At 38.4% G+C, this 17,471-nt stretch overlaps 2 protein-coding genes across 3 annotated transcripts in view; one reads left to right on the top strand and one right to left on the bottom strand.

The window, feature by feature from the left end:
- The window catches only part of plpp1a (phospholipid phosphatase 1a), a 42,033-nt gene extending 39,149 nt beyond the window's left edge, over window positions 1-2,884 (top strand). For both annotated transcript variants that reach the window (XM_017711254.2, XM_017711253.2), the window contains exon 7: window positions 2,392-2,884. In XM_017711254.2, coding sequence (XP_017566743.1) covers window positions 2,392-2,511 — 120 coding nt within the window. In that variant the 3' untranslated portion in view covers window positions 2,512-2,884. The remainder of the gene's footprint in view (window positions 1-2,391) is intronic.
- The window catches only part of mtrex (Mtr4 exosome RNA helicase), a 50,620-nt gene continuing 35,705 nt past the window's right edge, over window positions 2,557-17,471 (bottom strand). The window contains exons 21-27 of the mRNA XM_017711252.2: window positions 16,899-17,087; window positions 12,665-12,828; window positions 11,509-11,614; window positions 9,144-9,200; window positions 7,449-7,611; window positions 4,507-4,611; window positions 2,557-3,010 (exon numbers count right to left, since the gene is read on the bottom strand). Of these exons, the coding sequence (XP_017566741.1) occupies window positions 2,958-3,010; window positions 4,507-4,611; window positions 7,449-7,611; window positions 9,144-9,200; window positions 11,509-11,614; window positions 12,665-12,828; window positions 16,899-17,087 (837 nt within the window). The 3' untranslated portion in view covers window positions 2,557-2,957. The remainder of the gene's footprint in view (window positions 3,011-4,506; window positions 4,612-7,448; window positions 7,612-9,143; window positions 9,201-11,508; window positions 11,615-12,664; window positions 12,829-16,898; window positions 17,088-17,471) is intronic.

Genomic DNA, 17,471 nt, shown 5'->3' with positions numbered 1-17,471 from the left:
TTAGTTGGACTGAAGTCTTGATTGCTGTGGAATTGAATATGCAAATCTGCTTATTACGTGACAACCAGTTACCAACAGTTCATCTGTTCAGCTTCATCTGCAGTTTGTTTTATACAGTAGTGTCTGTCCATGTTGCTGTTAAGCAGGTCGCTTGATCCGGTCACCTACCATGTGTGTCCGCCGTGGTTAGCTTCCTCACAGACCGGTCTTGCACCCAGTTGCACCTTGCACATTCTCAAAAATAATAAAAGGCACTGCAAACTCAGAAAACTGATCAGAACGACCAGACTAGTCCTTCATTTCAGTACTGCAAATACAGAAACACATTGACTGCAGCGTTTCTGAAGGTCTGTCACAACACAATGGAAATGTTTCTCTTTTTAATGCCGGTAACGGTACTTAAACCTTTATTTGAGAAGATAAATAACTATTGGGATGTTTGTCCACATCTGTCAGTGATTTTCTATCACAGATATTCCAGCCCCTTTCAGAGTCTTCTAAAAATATTTCTTCTTGTGACTGACTTTGCAGCATTTCTCACGTTGCGGTTGTTTGTAAAATGCAGTTCAAGTGTACTCACGTTAAGTGTTTTAGGAGTTTGGGTCTCATCATCCACATGTTTAAGAGTAGTTTTAAAATATACACTAAACAACCAAATAGAACTGGAGAAAAACTGCTTCAGAGGAATTCTTGAAAGTGTGTCTCTGCTAATAACCAAATCCCCAGCACAGGAGTACTGACATCATGCAAACCTAAATCACAGAAAATTGGGTTCTCTTTAAAATAAGAGTTCAGATTGAAAGAGTGAAATAAGTGGTGTAGAGGTGGGCAATATCTCAGGATTTTATCAACATTGTAGAGATCAGTACTTAAATCAGTGACCCGCTTTAGTGCAGCTGTAATAAAAAAAAAAAATAAAAAATAGCTTTGATAGTTTTATTTGATTACACTATAAAAATGGCTCATCAGAAACTTAAATACTTGAGGTAGCAACAAGCAATTGAACTAGTAAAAAAAAAAAAAAAAAAAAAGAATATTTAAGACTAATTTACTTGTTACCACACAAAGTAACTTCAAGTTGAATTGATTAGCCATTTTTTCAGTGTACTAATGCACCAATTTCAAAATATAAGGACAAATTTTAAAATTTGTAAAAAAATGTAAATGTAAAAATTTCTTTGAGATGTTTTCCCCATCACCTGCCCCTTGTAATATGTAAACATTGTTTTAAAACACAAGAGCCACTGTCTGCTCTATGCATCACTGCTGTTGCAACAAAACCTTGTCCTCCAAACTGTTAACTTTAGAGGAGAAAGAAATTTTAACTTATGAGAGTTAAATGTAACAAGATTTATCTCCATGCAATGACCATTTGAACCATTTCTTTGGTCAGCTCAGATTTTTAACGAAGGGGTAAGAAATATTTGAGAAGGATTTTGCACAGCAGCATTGATATTAAATGTACTCAAATTTACAAGCTACTGAATAGGTCATCTTTGGATTAATAACTGAATATACCTAGGGTTTGACATTAAAGGGGAACTCTGTTTCAAAATTTCTGTAGAGTTCAGTGGCTGAGATTTGAACAGCGAGTGGTTTGATATAAAATGGTCCAGATTTCTTTACAGTGGTGGTGATAGGATGATAGGAACCAGAGGTCAGACTGCAACACATATATAGCCATTTTATTGACTATCCAAACCCACCAGTGAACCTAAACTGAGTTTTTACATGGAATCTTGATGGATTAATCATCAAGATATTCACAAAACATCTCGGGCATCATGCAGCGTATTCACAACCATTTCATGTAATAGGCTTCTGTGACAGAGCTTTTAGAGGTAGACACCTGGTTCCAATCACCACCACTGAAAAACGCTGACTGAAGCAAAAAGAAAGGAAAAAAAAATAATAAAGTACAGTTTTTCCACTTAAATCAGAAACAGCTGATCAGCCAAGACGTGTCCAGATTTGTTTCTTTACTTTAGAACGGGAGCTATGAGGCCAACATTGTTACCAAACACTGCAACACTGTCACCCACATAATCCACTTCTCTCAATCCAATCAACCAACGTCCAGCTCTTTGAGTTTAATGAAGAGCTGGATGCTGTTTGAGTGGATTGAGAGAAGTGGCCTATCTGGGTGACTACTGTGTTGTATTTGTTAGCAATCATAGCCTGATAGCTCCAAGTCTAAAGAAATACATTTTTACAGAAATTAGTTGGGTGACTGTTTGTAAGCAAAATTAGCCTCACTGCTCCAGTTCTGAACTACTCAAACGTCTTAACTGATCAGCTACATCTGGGTTAACAGTTTAGGGAGCAAAACAAGACATTTGAGTGCAGCTGCTTGTGTCAGCAGGTGTCATCACCTGTCTGTCTCCCCAACAGGTGTTCTTCGTGTCAGAATTCTTCAAGAAGCCTGTGGAACCGCAGAAAGAAGCTGCTATCCCACATACCACCCTGCAGGAGACCCCCACCAATGGAAATCACTACGACAGCCCAAACTGAAGCTGCTCGGACCCTTCGTCATGCGTTTTTTTTTTTTGGCATGTGCCTACTAAAGGGCGGACCACTGGGGTGGAAACCTGTGAATGTAGACCCCCTGCTTACTGCAGAGCTGTGTGTTTGTGTGTTTATGACTCAGCTCCTTATGGACGACGTCTCATGATGCCTTGCCTGGGCCGCTAATGCTGCTACCACCGCTTCCTGTGTATGACCCCAAAGCTAACCTCTACTTCTCTGAAAATTAAAAAAAAAAGCTACTTTTTTATTTGTATGATGAGAATAATCACTATACAGATTTTTTTAATTAAAAATTATGTTAAAAGAGTATGTACAAAAAAAATTATGCTTGAACACAAATAAAACTCACTCATCTCCATTTGTCATTCTGCAAAATAAGCTAAACAATGTGTCCAACATAAACCCACAGATATGAAGTGAAGAGTCCTCCTTTACAGGTAAAGACTGGCAGCAAACACGATATCCCTCTTGATTTTTGTTATACCTGGCGAGACGAAAGGAAAGAAGAGGGAAAAATCAGATTTACATGACTTTTCCAAGCTTAAGAGATCACTATAAATCTGTTTTTTGGAAACTTTTGCAAGGTGAAGATCACAAAGAACCATATTTGAGCTGTTTTTAGAGTTCATACACATTTCGGCTGAAAGGTCACATTTTTCCCTCTACTGCATCATGTATCTAGTGGTAGGCAAGGCATGTTTATTGATAAAGCACCTTTCATACAGTGCTGTCACTGAAAGTGCTTTACAAATGAGAAAATACAGAAAGTAAATGTGAATAAAAAAACATTAAGAGAAAATTTTTTGAATCAAATTAGAAATGAAATTGGAATGTATCTAGTGGTGGTAATAATAATAATAAAAATTATTATTATTATTATTATTATTATTATTATTATTATTATTATATTTTTAAAACAATCTTTTTCCACTTATCTCAAATGCAGTCGAACAGCCAAGATACAATCAGCGTCCAAATTTTGTCTATGAAACTACCAGACTATGTGACATGCAAAAACTTTGTTCCAAATTAAATCCAAATTTGTATAAAAACATGCTTTTTTTAAAAAAATCTCATTAACGTAACATACTACATCTTAAAAATATATTTTTTCTTATTGAGAAAAATCAAGAATCCTGTCTCCGGTATTATGTGCTTTAATGGCTGGGTAAATAAAATTATGATAATGTCATATCACTTTTATTATAGATTTTAAATAGTTACAGTTAAATAGTTACTGACCACCAATGAGTCAGCCAATTTACAAAGTCCTCCGTTTTAACCAGAATCACTGAAGTCACAGTCACTGGTGTTATACCATATTCATACAACACCAGACTGTAAAATAAGTTTGGAATTAAGCTCTCTTGTTTGCATATATTATGACAGATGTTAGACATAAAGATTATTTAGTTTTAGGGTGAAATTTTACAAGATCTCTCCAAATGGAGAATAACCCAAAATCTCTCAGTATGTGGTGGTCACAATTACAAGGAAGGTCTCCAGAAGGATATTCTATAATCTACAGCTGGACCAGTTAAATTTTTTTGTAGTTTTTACAGTTCATAGTGAGTCATACTGGGCTCTAAACCACACTGACATGTTTGCATGACTTTCATGAAGACCAGGATGTGGTTTGAGTGGGCTGAGAGAAGTGCTGGGCAAATTTTGATTTTAACTAACTGAAGTCTTTCATCTATGACTTTTTAATCCTTGTGCTTTCTGCACAATTAAACATACATGTTATATATGGATGTTTCTCACACCAGCTCTTAAATTGTGATACTGCACATTATGATGACACTGAAGGGCGCCATTTTGTAAAGACTAATCAAAGTGAAAAGTCAACTACCTGACAAAGCTGCTATGAGCCAAACAGCAGCAGGGAAAGCTTGTATATCTGATCTGTCTTTAACGCTGCTTTGGCAATAAAATAACAGGTTATAAAAGAGTATCCGAGTAAAATGAGAGCAGCCATACCGAGAGCAAACTTATTCTCCAGCTCTGTATTTCCAATAGCCTTGGCTGCCTGACACATCTGCCTCAGGAGTTCCTCCAGCCGCCGCATACAGCGAATAATACTGCCTGAAAAAAAGGGGAGAAGAAAAAAAAAACCTGAGTGAGAGAAGGCAGAGCTAGTCAGTGTGTGTTTGCATGCAACTATTTCTGCTAATCTGATTGAATACATACCTATTAAGACTGATGTGTTTATATGCACACTACAACAATCTGATGGTAAATCTCACACTACAATCCAAAATTTTGCGCATACATAGAGAACCATGTTAACAGCACACGAGTCCAGTCAGAGTGAGATGAGCAGCAGTGAGCAGTGCTCGTTTTTAATTACTTTAAAATGATGTCAGATTCATGTACTTAGAGAATTAGAGAAGTCCAAGAGGAAGATGTGTTCTGAGACACAAGTTGGATGCCCATCCCACCACCATCTTTTAAAGTTCAGAGATTAACCTTCGTCTCCTCTGCAGACCAGTTTCGCAACAGCCATGGTGAACATTATAAACTTTCACTGTAATGTGACACATGCGCAGAACATAGTTAAACTTTAAGATTGAAAGCGTAATCAGATACGGGCATTTATACGGCTATTATTCTTCTATTTAACTGATTATTTACAGGATCACCCACCTTGTTCAATCGGATAGGAAATGTGTTCTGAATGGCCTTAATTGGACTAGTCTATTCTGACTGAGGTGTATACATGTTCTATTCTGACTGAGCTAGTCGATTAGTGTAAAAAGAACTGTTTGTTTATTGGAGCTTCTTGTCTAGTGTGCAGTGGCCAGTAACCTTTCTACTTTCTTCTTTAGACTTAACATTTAAACTCTGGAGTCTCATGGTCCTGCTGTGCACCTGGTTAATTCAGACACGGATTCAGAACAGATTAAACCTCTCATGGCTTTCTTTTCTCTCCCTCTGTCCCGCTCATCTGTTGAACATCTGTTGAAAAAAGCTGCTAAAATGTAAATAATGCTTCTATACAGCTCAAATACTCAGCTCAGGATGCCCACTGGACACCTCTCTTGGGTGTTTACCAGGCACAGCCTACTGGGACGAGACCCCAGGGTTGTCCTAGGACCCACTGGAGGGATTATATTATTGACCTGTGAGCGACTTGGGGTCCCAGAGAACGAGCAGAAGGAAGCTGAGGTGCTCTGCTTTCCCAACTGTTACCACAACCCTACCTGGATTAAGCAGTTAAAGAGGACGTTGATTTCGATGCAGTCATATCAAATTGTGATATACAGCAGAGTCATAAAAGCTGCCTCTCTAATCAGTACCGAAAAATTTAACGATTCCCAGCCGTGTTTCCGATAAAGTGGCCAATAAGCACAGATATCTAATGAACCAGCAACAAGTGCAAGAAGCCTCCAAGTGAGTGAGAGAATAATAATTATAGAGAATTCTTATTCCTCCTTCATGTGGTGTGATAAGTTCTCCCTGCTTATTGCAGGACACCAAATAAATCCAGTCATTCTGCCCTCAGCACACTCCAGTCTGCATCATCCACTTCCATCGCAGCTGCTTAATTCTACGAAACTTGCGCTTTTCTTGGCAGCATGTTTTCTTTCAGCTTAGCTTGCCAGAAACAGCCAAGGAGAGCCAGCGAGAGCAGTGCAATGCCACAGTGTGAGGGGAAGAACGTGCCAAAAACTGACTCCTCCACTTCTTCACCTTCAGGTTTAGCCCTCTCTGCTTTCATTTATCATGCTTGTTTCACAGTTTGGTGGGATACCCAATCTCAGGGCAGCCGTGTTGACAGTGGGAGGTGGGAGATGAGGACTTTAGACTTACATCACTGGAGGGAAAAGAGCAGCTGAGGAAAACATAGCACTTCAAAATGAGTTTGCCAAAAAAGCTCATTTACAACCCCTCCTCTAACCAAATGTAGTCCATCAGCTGAGGCATGTATGGTGTCTCAGGTTTGCTTTAGTTTTAGCACTATGAGGCTATGAAGGCCTATATCCTATCCATTAGGTAACACTGCAGGCACTTTTTTACCTCACAACACCCTACTTTCATCCCTCCATATCCCTACACATTTTCACTGAGTGCTGACAAACCTTTTGTTGTTTTCTACAGTGGAAAATGGCTGCTGTGAATTGTTGTGAAACCTTCATTTAATGGAGGAAAAAAAAAACAAAACAAAAAAAAAAAAACCACAAACACATTTTTTTCATGTGACTCGCACAACAAACCACAACAGTGTAGAGCTGCCCTGGGGAGAAGAAGAGAGCAAAACAACAAATTAAAATTAATAAAGTGTCCTTATCGGTAGGTTATGGGGAGTCAGTGAAACTTTTTCATGGAAAATGACTTCACTGAATAAGCATTTTTATTGCCAAAAAAAAAAAAAAAAAAAAAAAAAATCAGTCCAATGGAAACAAGCTGCTGGGCAGCAAGCATCAGCTTTTTTTCCCCTCTCAATATTATCACTTGCAATATACACAAAAAAGTTGATGGAAACACTGCTGTTTACTATATACAGACATAAATTCTACATGAGTCATGAAATGTTTCAGGCATGTTTACGTTATTTGGTGCTCGCAGCTCCAGTTCAGCTGAAACTAAAACACAAACCAAACCAAACATGGTCATGGCTGATCAACTACACTTAGAATAAAAAGTGGGTGAAGTACATTTTTTTAAAAGAAACTGGACTACCCCTTTAAAACAGGCAGCATGTGTGTGTGCGCAACACATTTTCACTTCTTTCTTTCTGCCTGAAATAAAAATAATAATAAAAAAAATAAATAAAAAAATAAAACAGTTTTAGGGCAACAATGATGACTGTTACTGAATCAGATCCATTCAGCATTCCATCAAGCCAAGGAAATGTTGAATAGCAAAACAAGCAAAACACAAAACAAAAAAAAAAGGTCTTTAAGTTGAAGCAGTGTTACCTTCAAAGACGTCAGTCATTTTGCAGATCTGCGAAAAGGACGCCCCGTTGGCCCAGGTATAAACCACGTCCATCAGGTGTGGACGGAATTGGTTCATATAAGTTTCCTCATCCACCTCCAACTTGGCCTCGGCAGAAACTTTGGCAATGCGCTTGGCGCACTCCTGCAACACGGCCACATCAGATTAGGTGAGATTAGACTGGATCATCACGCCTGGGTGACTAACTTTAATAATTACGAATCATCAAACTGAAATCAGGTGCATCAGTAAAGGAAAAGCACTGCAGTGGGCCTGATCTGATCTGGGATCTATTCTTCTATTTTGAGATGGAAAAAAAACAAAAAAACAAAAACACACAACACCAATTAAACCTCAAACTAAGGGTCGATTTCTCACTCTCAAAACTACAGAAATTGTAGATTAAGCTCTCTGGACACAAAAAAAAAAGCTTGTGTGTATGTTATTAGTTACTTCAGGCTTCTGCAGATGCCGTTGCATGCGGACGATCAGGCAATAAGTACCTGCTGAGTATGCGACGGGATTCATATATTGAAAAGAGGTGGTACAGTGCAGTGAATGTCTCAATGTGTGGGTTACAAAACAGATATTAATGATTGACAGAAAGGAGTGACTATTAGGGCGTGCCAAAGGCCATGGTAGGAAGGAAGTAAGTAGCTGAATTTGCAGGTGTACTGAAGCAGTCATACGGGTCGACCAGCAGCGGCAGAAATCCCAGTCTACAGGCAATTCTCATTAGAATTGTGTCTGAAAACTGATGGCGTGCATCACGTCTTGTGGAAGAAGAGGGGAAAAAAAAAAAAAAAAAAAAATCAAAAAAAAAAAAAAAAAAAAAAAAAAATCACTTCGCTTCCAGGCAAGGAATGCTTCAAGAAGTTGACGCAGATCCTTCACAAGGGACTGCATACTGCAAACATATGGAGCAGAGTGGCACACAAGAGGTCTTTGGCCAGTTCTGCTCACAAAGATGCCTGGTTATAGAGAATGAGGAGACAAAAACTGGACTGTTCATGACTGGAAACGAGTCCTCTTGAAAATCTGTGGGTCTACCTGGAACAGCGAGTAAGACACCAGGGAAGGATCCACAAAATCTGACAGAACATTGATCTCACTTACATTCAGAAACTTGTCCAGTCAAGCCAATTTGAAATCACAGCTGGTATTCATGCTTGTGGAGGTATTACACACAATTAGGTACGTTTGTTACAGGTGGCTGATTTTTTTTTGTACAGTGAGCTTAGTTTCATAAGTTTATAGTGATTAAGGAATTATTCATAATAGGTAGTGAATAACATGGAAGCTGAATAATTTAAAGTAGTTACTGAATAATTCATAGTGGATACTAAATAAGTTACAGTAGATGCTAAATAATTCATAGTAGATATTGAATAAATCATAGTACAGTAGTTACTAAATAATTTACACTAAATACCAAATGCATCATAGTAGTTCCTGGTTAGGAAGGCTTTAGATTAAGAACTGAATAATACGACTGCAATTTAAGGGGTTAAAGCATGTTGATTAACTACAGCTTCTACAAAACATGATTCATTCAGTGATGAGCAGCTGCTCCAGCAAGAGCTGACAGGACACAGACTGCTCAGTAACCATAGATCACTGAGCGTAATGTGCAGAACTCAGTCTGACTCCAAGTGTCTCTCCTGAACTCTGTTTACCTGCATCTGACGCAACGGGCCTGCTAACTGCTCAGTCAACTTCGGCATCTCATTAGCCTGCAAAGAGAGAAAGAAAGGTGAGAAAGAGAGAGAACAAAAGGGAGAGAAAGCAAGGGAAAGAGAATGATGAAAGACAGACAAGAAAGAGAGAAAGAGGGGAGACAGAGAAGCAGAGAAAAAAAAAAAAGAAAAGCAAGAGTGAGAGGGAGAGAGCAAGAGACAAGAAAGAGTGGAAACGGAGACAGAAAAAAAAAGAAAAAAAGTGAGAGAAAGAGAATGAGAAAAGACAGAACAAGAAAGAAAAATGCAAAGAGAGCGATAAGTGACAGTGAGGAAAAAAAGAAACCGTGACAGAGAGAGTCAGCAAGAGAGAAAACAGATGGTAGAGAGAAAAAGAGGGAGACAAAGAAAGAAAAGATGGGAGAGAGAGCGTGAACGAGAGTAAAAGTTTGGTGGGACAGAAAAAAGAAAGGAATAAAAAAAGTGTTAGAGCTATAAAATGTACTCGTGTCCTTTAACACACAGACAGCTGTATGAACTGGTCTCAGTGGGAGTATATTAACTACAGAGCTGTGTGTGTGTGTGTGTGTGTGTGTGTGTGTGTGTGTGTGTGTGTGTGTGTGTGTGCGCGCGCACGTGTGTGTGTGTGTGTGTGTGTGTGTGTGTGTGTGTGAGGTTCTCCAGCAGCTGTCACACAGCGGTCAGCCAAACACGGGAAGAGCCGAACACCAACAGAAACACTACAGCTGTCCACCAAACCTCCACACACGGACACAACTGTAGTTGATCAGTCAAGATATTTTTGGTGTCCGAAGTTCAGCTTCTTTAGTTTTAGCAGTGAATCGACGGGGCTAACGTAGCTAACAAGTAACGGAAGCTTACACCTCACTAATTAGCACAGTGCTATCTGCTGCCTAAACCATATCTAATATACAGTGTCAGACGCCACAATCAAATCTGTTGACTTACTGAACAAGCAGTTGGCACCATGCCAATCTGTGGGGTATAAGTCTCTACAACTTGTTAGCTAGCATGTCCTGGTTGATCGCCTACATTCGGATGTAAAAAGGAAACTGGGTAAATTAGATATCTGCAGAAATAAGGCTTTACATGAAACCATAAAAGAGAACACAGAAGATGAAACTGTACAGAGCAGCTGCTGCGACCTTTCACCCACTTTAAATGTCTAAAGTGACCGTCTAAACAGATGACGGCACTCTGGGTTACTAATAGAGGACGAGATGTGATCTATGGTCACTGTGGTGGGAGTGTGGAGTCCAAACTGACAGCTAACTGAGGAGCTGAAACAGCTGTCCCTACCTCCAAAACAAAAATACAGAGCTGAGTGGCAAGAACACACAGTGCAGAGCGATGACTGCAGGAGATGAGCTCAAAAACCACCTCCTACAGCAACATAACATCACTGTCAGGAAAACCCCTGTAAAATCTACACAATTTCTCTCCCCAATTTTACTCAAGTACACTTCACCTTGCTAGGTCTCACTTCATCATAAGATGCTACCAAGCTGGGAGGGTGAAGGCCAGCATGAGCTTCCTCTGAGATTTGTAAAGCTCCACCACATCTTTACAAATTGATAACATTACTGGAGCTCAACACGCTTGGAGGAGAACACAAACTGATTATTCTGTTGCTAATAGACGTCAGTGTTAACCAGCATTGCACTGAGGCACCCCGCGGTTGGGGGAGGGAGGATGGTTGTTATGGTCTCTGAGGCTTTGCCCAGATGGAAAAAGAATGTTTTTTCATCATTCAGAGAAGAAAGGTGCTCATGACAATGATACGTAGTTTGCACACTCACATTTATCTAGTTTTAATTTAGCACCATGTTAACTAGACTTTAGGCTGGAGCATAAAACTTAAGAGGAGACAAAAGACAATGTTAGATTTCCAAACAAAATTAAGATCCAGCTCAAAACAAGCAGCACTGAGTCACACCTCCATACTTGACTGAACGGGCTTATTTACTGCACTGAATGCTCTCAGTTCTGTTTCAGACACACATTCATGTACAGACAGACACGCAAGGAACAAAGGTCAGCTGATCTCGTACACACTGACAGTCAATTTAGGTCATGGTAGCACATGTGTGATTGTGGAGGGACACACACACACACACACACACACACACACACACACACACACACACTTCAGTCAGAGAGTCTCCAATGTGAGTGTGTGGAATGTCTTGGCTTCACTCTTTACTCAGCGTTGACCTGAACTCACCCAGTCACCGTATAAACACTGCAGATCTGAAACTCCATTAACAACCAATAACAAATCTCCCTGCTGTTACATATTGAACACAGATATGTAAATAGACTGACAAAATATGTGCATAATTACATTTTCCTGGAAGACAAAGCAGCTCAGCAGAGCCGTTGCCTGTTCTGCTGTCAGATCATTAAAAAGCCCGTTAAAAATCATCTCAGTCAGGAGCAGCTCGTCCGCACTGAAAAAAGACAAACGAGGACAGTTCAGAAAAGACACAGCTCATTTAACCCTCAGAGACAGAATGCAAAACTGACCCGCTGCACTTCAACTACAATCCAGCTCTGAGTCCATGCACAGGCTTTCTGAGGGAGTAGTAGACCAGAATTTACATTTAAAATTGACTACAGCAATAATAATAATAATAATAATAATAATAATAATAATAATAATAAATATTGCCAACAGAAGAAAGCTGAAATTCAACATCCGTATTTCATAAATTTTATTGTACTTGTAACTCCACAGTTGAACAAGTTTTTGCACCCCGGGCCAATTACAATTCTGTTGGTTTTCCAAGCATAAATAAGTCAACACAAAACATGCTTTGGCACATATCAATGCACAACTGTTGTTTATTTGCTGATTTTAACATATTGGGGTGAAAAAGCAACATGCGGCCTGTGATAGTCTACAACGTAGATTGATTTATTTTTTTAAAACATCCAACAGGTTAAATCAGCAAATGCAAAGAATTTGTGCTCTGAATTTTGTAAGGGGGGGGGGGGGGCTAATTAATTAATTAATTAATTTCAGTTGATGTGGAGGGTGTGTTATCTTTTCACCTAGAAATACAACAAAATGCTCAAACTTTTGCTTAAGCGCTACATTTCTCTATAATGATAATTTAAGGGACTTTATTCACAGCATCCACATCTTAAGAATTGATGGATCGGTAGCTATGTACAAAAACAACTGCAGATACTAGCATCAGCCCAAAATTACAGTGCATACATAAATAATTACTGTTACTCATAATACTGATACAATAAATTATTATTAGTATAATTAACAAAAGGTTCAAGAATGAAGATTACTCTAATAATGACCACTCTTATGCAACTACGAGCATTATTAATATTTCTATTTAAAACAAACAACCATGGACTAAATCCTAAGTCTATATTGACATATCTGACCCCATCTCTGGGCTGTTCTGCATTCATAATCAATAAAGCAGATAACAAGAGCCAATTATGTTAGTACTGAGTGATACGACTGACTGCCACACCTGCTGATCTCACAGGCCACCCGGCCCTTCATCTCGATGACGTCAGAGGACGTGGCGAATCCCAGGCGGCGCAGAACACGCTTCCTGCACTTCAGCTCGTCCATCTGCAGCACGGTGCGAGCCTTCTTCAGCTCGCGCTTCGCAGACTTTATATCACCCGCAACCTGAAACACACACAAGGTTACTAGAATTAGAACACCTGCAGCATCTTGCATGTGAAGAGTAATCATGTAAACAAACAGATCACACCGTGGAGATCAGAGAGATAGAGGCCTTCATCACTACTCACAGATTTCCCAAGGTTTTGTTTGAGGTATTCAGAGTGTTATTTTTGAGGGAGGACACTAGACCTGGGTGAAAGTGTGATTGAATTTAATATTGTTGATGATGGAGGGTGACCCGATGGCTCTGAGAGAGATTTAAAGAGGACTACCATTAAACAGAACATGTTGGGAAACTTTAGTGGGTAAACTCACACACCAGTAGCAAGTTTCAATTGAGAGAGAGGATTCTTAAGAAACTGCCTCTTATTTCCCTCTGCTACATGAATGGAATCTAAATTAATGCTAATGTACTTTGGAACTTCAGCTCATGCAAAATTGACTTGTTGCAGCTAAAAAAAAAAAAAAAAAAAAGCTACAGCTAAAAAGACCTAAAATGACAAATATTGTAACGCTGCTAAATTAACTCTAATCTGGAGAGAAAGTTCCTCTGACCCTCATCTACAGCTGCTGTAAAGTGTTTTCTGTACAGATCAAGTGTCCTGGTGCTTAGCTGAATTACAAAGGCGCCACCAACAATGGAAAATGCCTTGTTTTTAAAGTGGAGAGTGCATTGAAGGGCTTTGGAAAACATTTGCAGTCTGAAGTTTCTCCAGCAGGGAGTGCTGTTATCAAAAGAGGCCCAGAGACGCACATTTTTGGTAAGGTTTACGCTGAGTTACTCAGCATATTTAATACATAAATTGAATAAAACATTTTAATTAAAACAGTTAAAATAAGAAGCATACAGACTAAAATCGATATTTGATTTAATTTTTTTTTTTACCAGAAAATATCAGGTTAGTTATTTTTGTCATCCCCCAGGCCTAGAAAACACAGAGAGGCTGTTTATACTTTGTATCAACACACGTTTTCGGTGAACAGATCAGGGTCAGGTTTCATATGGAACTTCAGCTCACACCAAATTGACTTATGGCAGTAAAAAATATATATATAAATAAATAAAAATAATTGTTTTGCGTCTCCTGTAAACACCATCAGGACGCACTGGCCCTCATTTATCAAACTTGTGTAAAACAGCACAGATTTGATCACCTTTAATGATGTACAAACTGCTGTGTCACTGAAATCTTCAGATGATGTTGAAAAAGTGAAGATCTGAGAGCAAATGAATCTGCTTCAGAGGTACTAGCCTACCAGCACCTCATTTACATAGATTTCACACATGTACATAAAGCATTAATGCAAATGTTTTGGCAGTGATTCAGTAAAACAGCATTCATTATCTTGTGATGTACAATGATGCGTCATGCTAACTGACAACTACTACAATTAAATGCTGCATTATTGCAGTGTATGGAAACTTCCTGTAGTTTGTATCGTTTGTTTTGTGGGTGGAGACATAAAAGCTAAGTGCAATAAATCTTTTAAATGGATTAAAGAATAGCTGCTGCATTTGTTTATATTAATGTGTATGTAAAGTAAGTGCACCCACTTCTGTACCACACTGTCATGTGTTCAGATTGTTACTGTTATTCCCCTGTATTATTTGACTGTACACAGACAATTATCTTTCATTTTAGAATAATGACTCAAATTTGAATACTGTATGCTACATTTGACTGAAATGCTGATCTCCAGCGTCCAGTCTGAGAGAGCAGGTAAACCATGACGATTTGCACTGATGACACTTTCGTCTCTAATTCCACGTCACACCTAATTAAACTCTAAACTCGTTATCCACTTTAGGGCTTAGAGCTGATCACTGAAACACACCAACCAGACTCAATCCAGAGAACAAAGCCACTCATTCTCTACTGAATCAGGGAAGATTAGAGGCTCCAACCAAGCCTGCTTGAAAAGTCTGTTTTATCTGATAAGCCACTGTAATGAGATTTACATTACAGGGTATCTATAAATGAGGTATTACAGCTTTAGACCAATGTTCTAGCAGTGGGGAATGCTTAAAGAAGACAATGATTATATTAAATAAAGTCAACAAAAAAAAAGGGGGTACATTTTTTGTTTATTTAACAGATTCAGCCATCTTGTTGTATTTATACTCTTAAGTATTATAGTAACACTTCTCATTGTTTTAGAAACAAAAGGATTAAATTAATCAAATGTACAGCAGAAAATGATCCAATCATGATTTGTTTTTTATGTGGTATCTAAGCAGATACAACCAAGCTGTTCTCCCATCAGTTAGGACTACAGGATCTGCACTGAAGCTGCACTTTATGTAGATGTTATATTAGGATTTGAATTTGATAAAGTTGTTGCATACAGCCTTGTTCCGCATTAAAGAACATCTATCCTTTATTTTTTTGTAACTTAAAAAAAAAAAAAAAAAAAAAAAAAAAAAAAAAAAGACCTTAACTCTGATTAATACAGAATGTACACACAATGTAAATACTGTGAATATATAATTACACCAGAAACTAAAAGTATAGCAAACAAATTAGCTTAACTGCATTAGTCTTAATTCTAATCTAACTTTAAATACCAACTCAATCAGTACATAAACTTCAAAAACAAAATGAGCAAAACCCACAGGCCAAACTGCAGCTTCATGACTTTATGTACTGATCTGGATTCCTGTTCTCAACCGAGAGCTCAATTTCCTGTCTTTGTTTCATCACTATGGACCTTAAAACTCTGTCGCAGGAAATGCCGCAGTGTCGCTGGTTTCAACAGAAACAACAGAGCCAGTGTTTCACATGACATTTCAGAACAATGTCAGTCCACTGTGGGTGGCAAAGAGCATTTATGCTTAAAAAAAAAAAAACCTTTAGAAAAAAATAAGTTGACCTCCATTGTCGTCATAGAGACCGCACCCAGCATAATCTGAACAGACAATTTGGGCACAAAACAGCAAGACATCTAAATGCAGGTTTATTAGCTCATGCTGGTAGTTAGGATAAGGGAAAAGGAACAGAATATTACATTAAAAAAAAAGGAAAAATGTCAGTCACTTCATAGCAAAGAATAAATAAATATATAAACTGCTATAATATCAATATCAATTACGTATAAGTACTGCTACATTAATTATACAATAAAAACAAAATATATTTGATAGTTTATTTACTACATTATTCTGGCTAAAATCAGCCACATTTACATGAAATAATGATGGTAATGTAAATTCTTCCTAAATAAACAAATAAAGTGAATAAATCCTATTAACAGAGAAATTCTTAATTGTCTTGAATGTCTTAAAAAACAATTAAAAGGTTGCATAAAAGTCTTCGTTTATGATGGATAAAGAGCTGCAGTAGATGCTGCGGTCTGAGCTGGGAGATTTGCACAGAAGAGTTTTTGCTGAATTTCAATTCAGTTTTAAAATTTCAGGCTTTCTACATACAGAAGTACACAGTACACAGACGTAAACTGAACGTAAAAAAAAAATCACCACAGATCTCGGTCTAACCTCCAGCTATCAGATTTTTCAAGCTAAATGCCAGAGGCAAGCAGCTGTCACTCCGCACAGGAATGAGCCTTTAAAGGCATCAAAGTTGCTGACCAGGAAAACCTTCGCAGCTTTCGTCATTTTAAAAGTTACGCCTGAAAATGGCTTTAAGGCTTTATCAGCAAGTATAATTAAATATCTTCAGAGTTAAAATTGAGTCTAGTGGTGGATCACTTGTACTTAACGTATTAAATGATCTCCGATTGGTTGTTATGCATGACTTTTTTTTTGTATTTGGGCACAGTCTTACGCAATCACCAACCATAACCACCACCCAGTTGGATCTATTGTAATATTTCAGAACAATATAATACTTCTCTGTATTTAGCAAAAAGTGATTTCTATTCTCTTTTCTTGCCTGTTCGCTGCCGTTTTTACCGCTGCTGTATTTCAAGCATTGCTGTGAGCTAGTCTACTGCTCTCAGCTCCTCCACCCACCAGGTGGATTTATTAGTCAATTAGCCCTCTACACTGCTGTCTATCCCTATTTGCTTCCATTTTCCCATTGGCCTTTCATCCTAATGCATGTATAGGAACTCACCAGAGCTTTCTTCTCACACAGAGTGTACACGGCCTCCAGGTTGGGGTCACTGTGTAGCGGATGTGTGTACATCCTGTGCTCAAATGCCTCGACCTTCTGGATGACCTTTTTCAGGCCTGGGTCCTTAATGCCCATATCATCGATCGGGTCCAGCAGAGGGAGACCATCAGGAAAACGCTTCTGTACCTCCTGAGGGAGAGGGAGAATCAACACATTCTTTAGCAACATTACGCACCAACCAAAGCACACAACAAGGCAACTCAATTATTTATACAATTAATCTGTCAGCTATTGTTTGGTTGATGCGCTTTCTGCAGTTGCTTCTCAATTACCACCAACATTCATTGTTACATCTATGAGAGAAACAGTTTTCATAATGCATTACAGTCTGCCAGAATGATTGTGTGGATCATATGAACATTATAGCGTTATTTTTTTAAAATATGAAACAAGCCACATCGCCCCCCCCACACTTCCTGTAGTGTATTACAATCTGTCAGAATGACTGTGAATCATACATTATAGACATTATAGAGCACTGAAATGAAACAGAAGCCATTTTTGTTACTAAAC

The sequence above is a fragment of the Pygocentrus nattereri genome, chromosome 18, assembly GCF_015220715.1.
Source record: "Pygocentrus nattereri isolate fPygNat1 chromosome 18, fPygNat1.pri, whole genome shotgun sequence".
Taxonomy (NCBI): Eukaryota; Metazoa; Chordata; class Actinopteri; order Characiformes; family Serrasalmidae; genus Pygocentrus; species Pygocentrus nattereri.
Note: the sequence above shows the minus strand (reverse complement) of the source record. Positions and strands in the feature narration are given on the sequence as shown.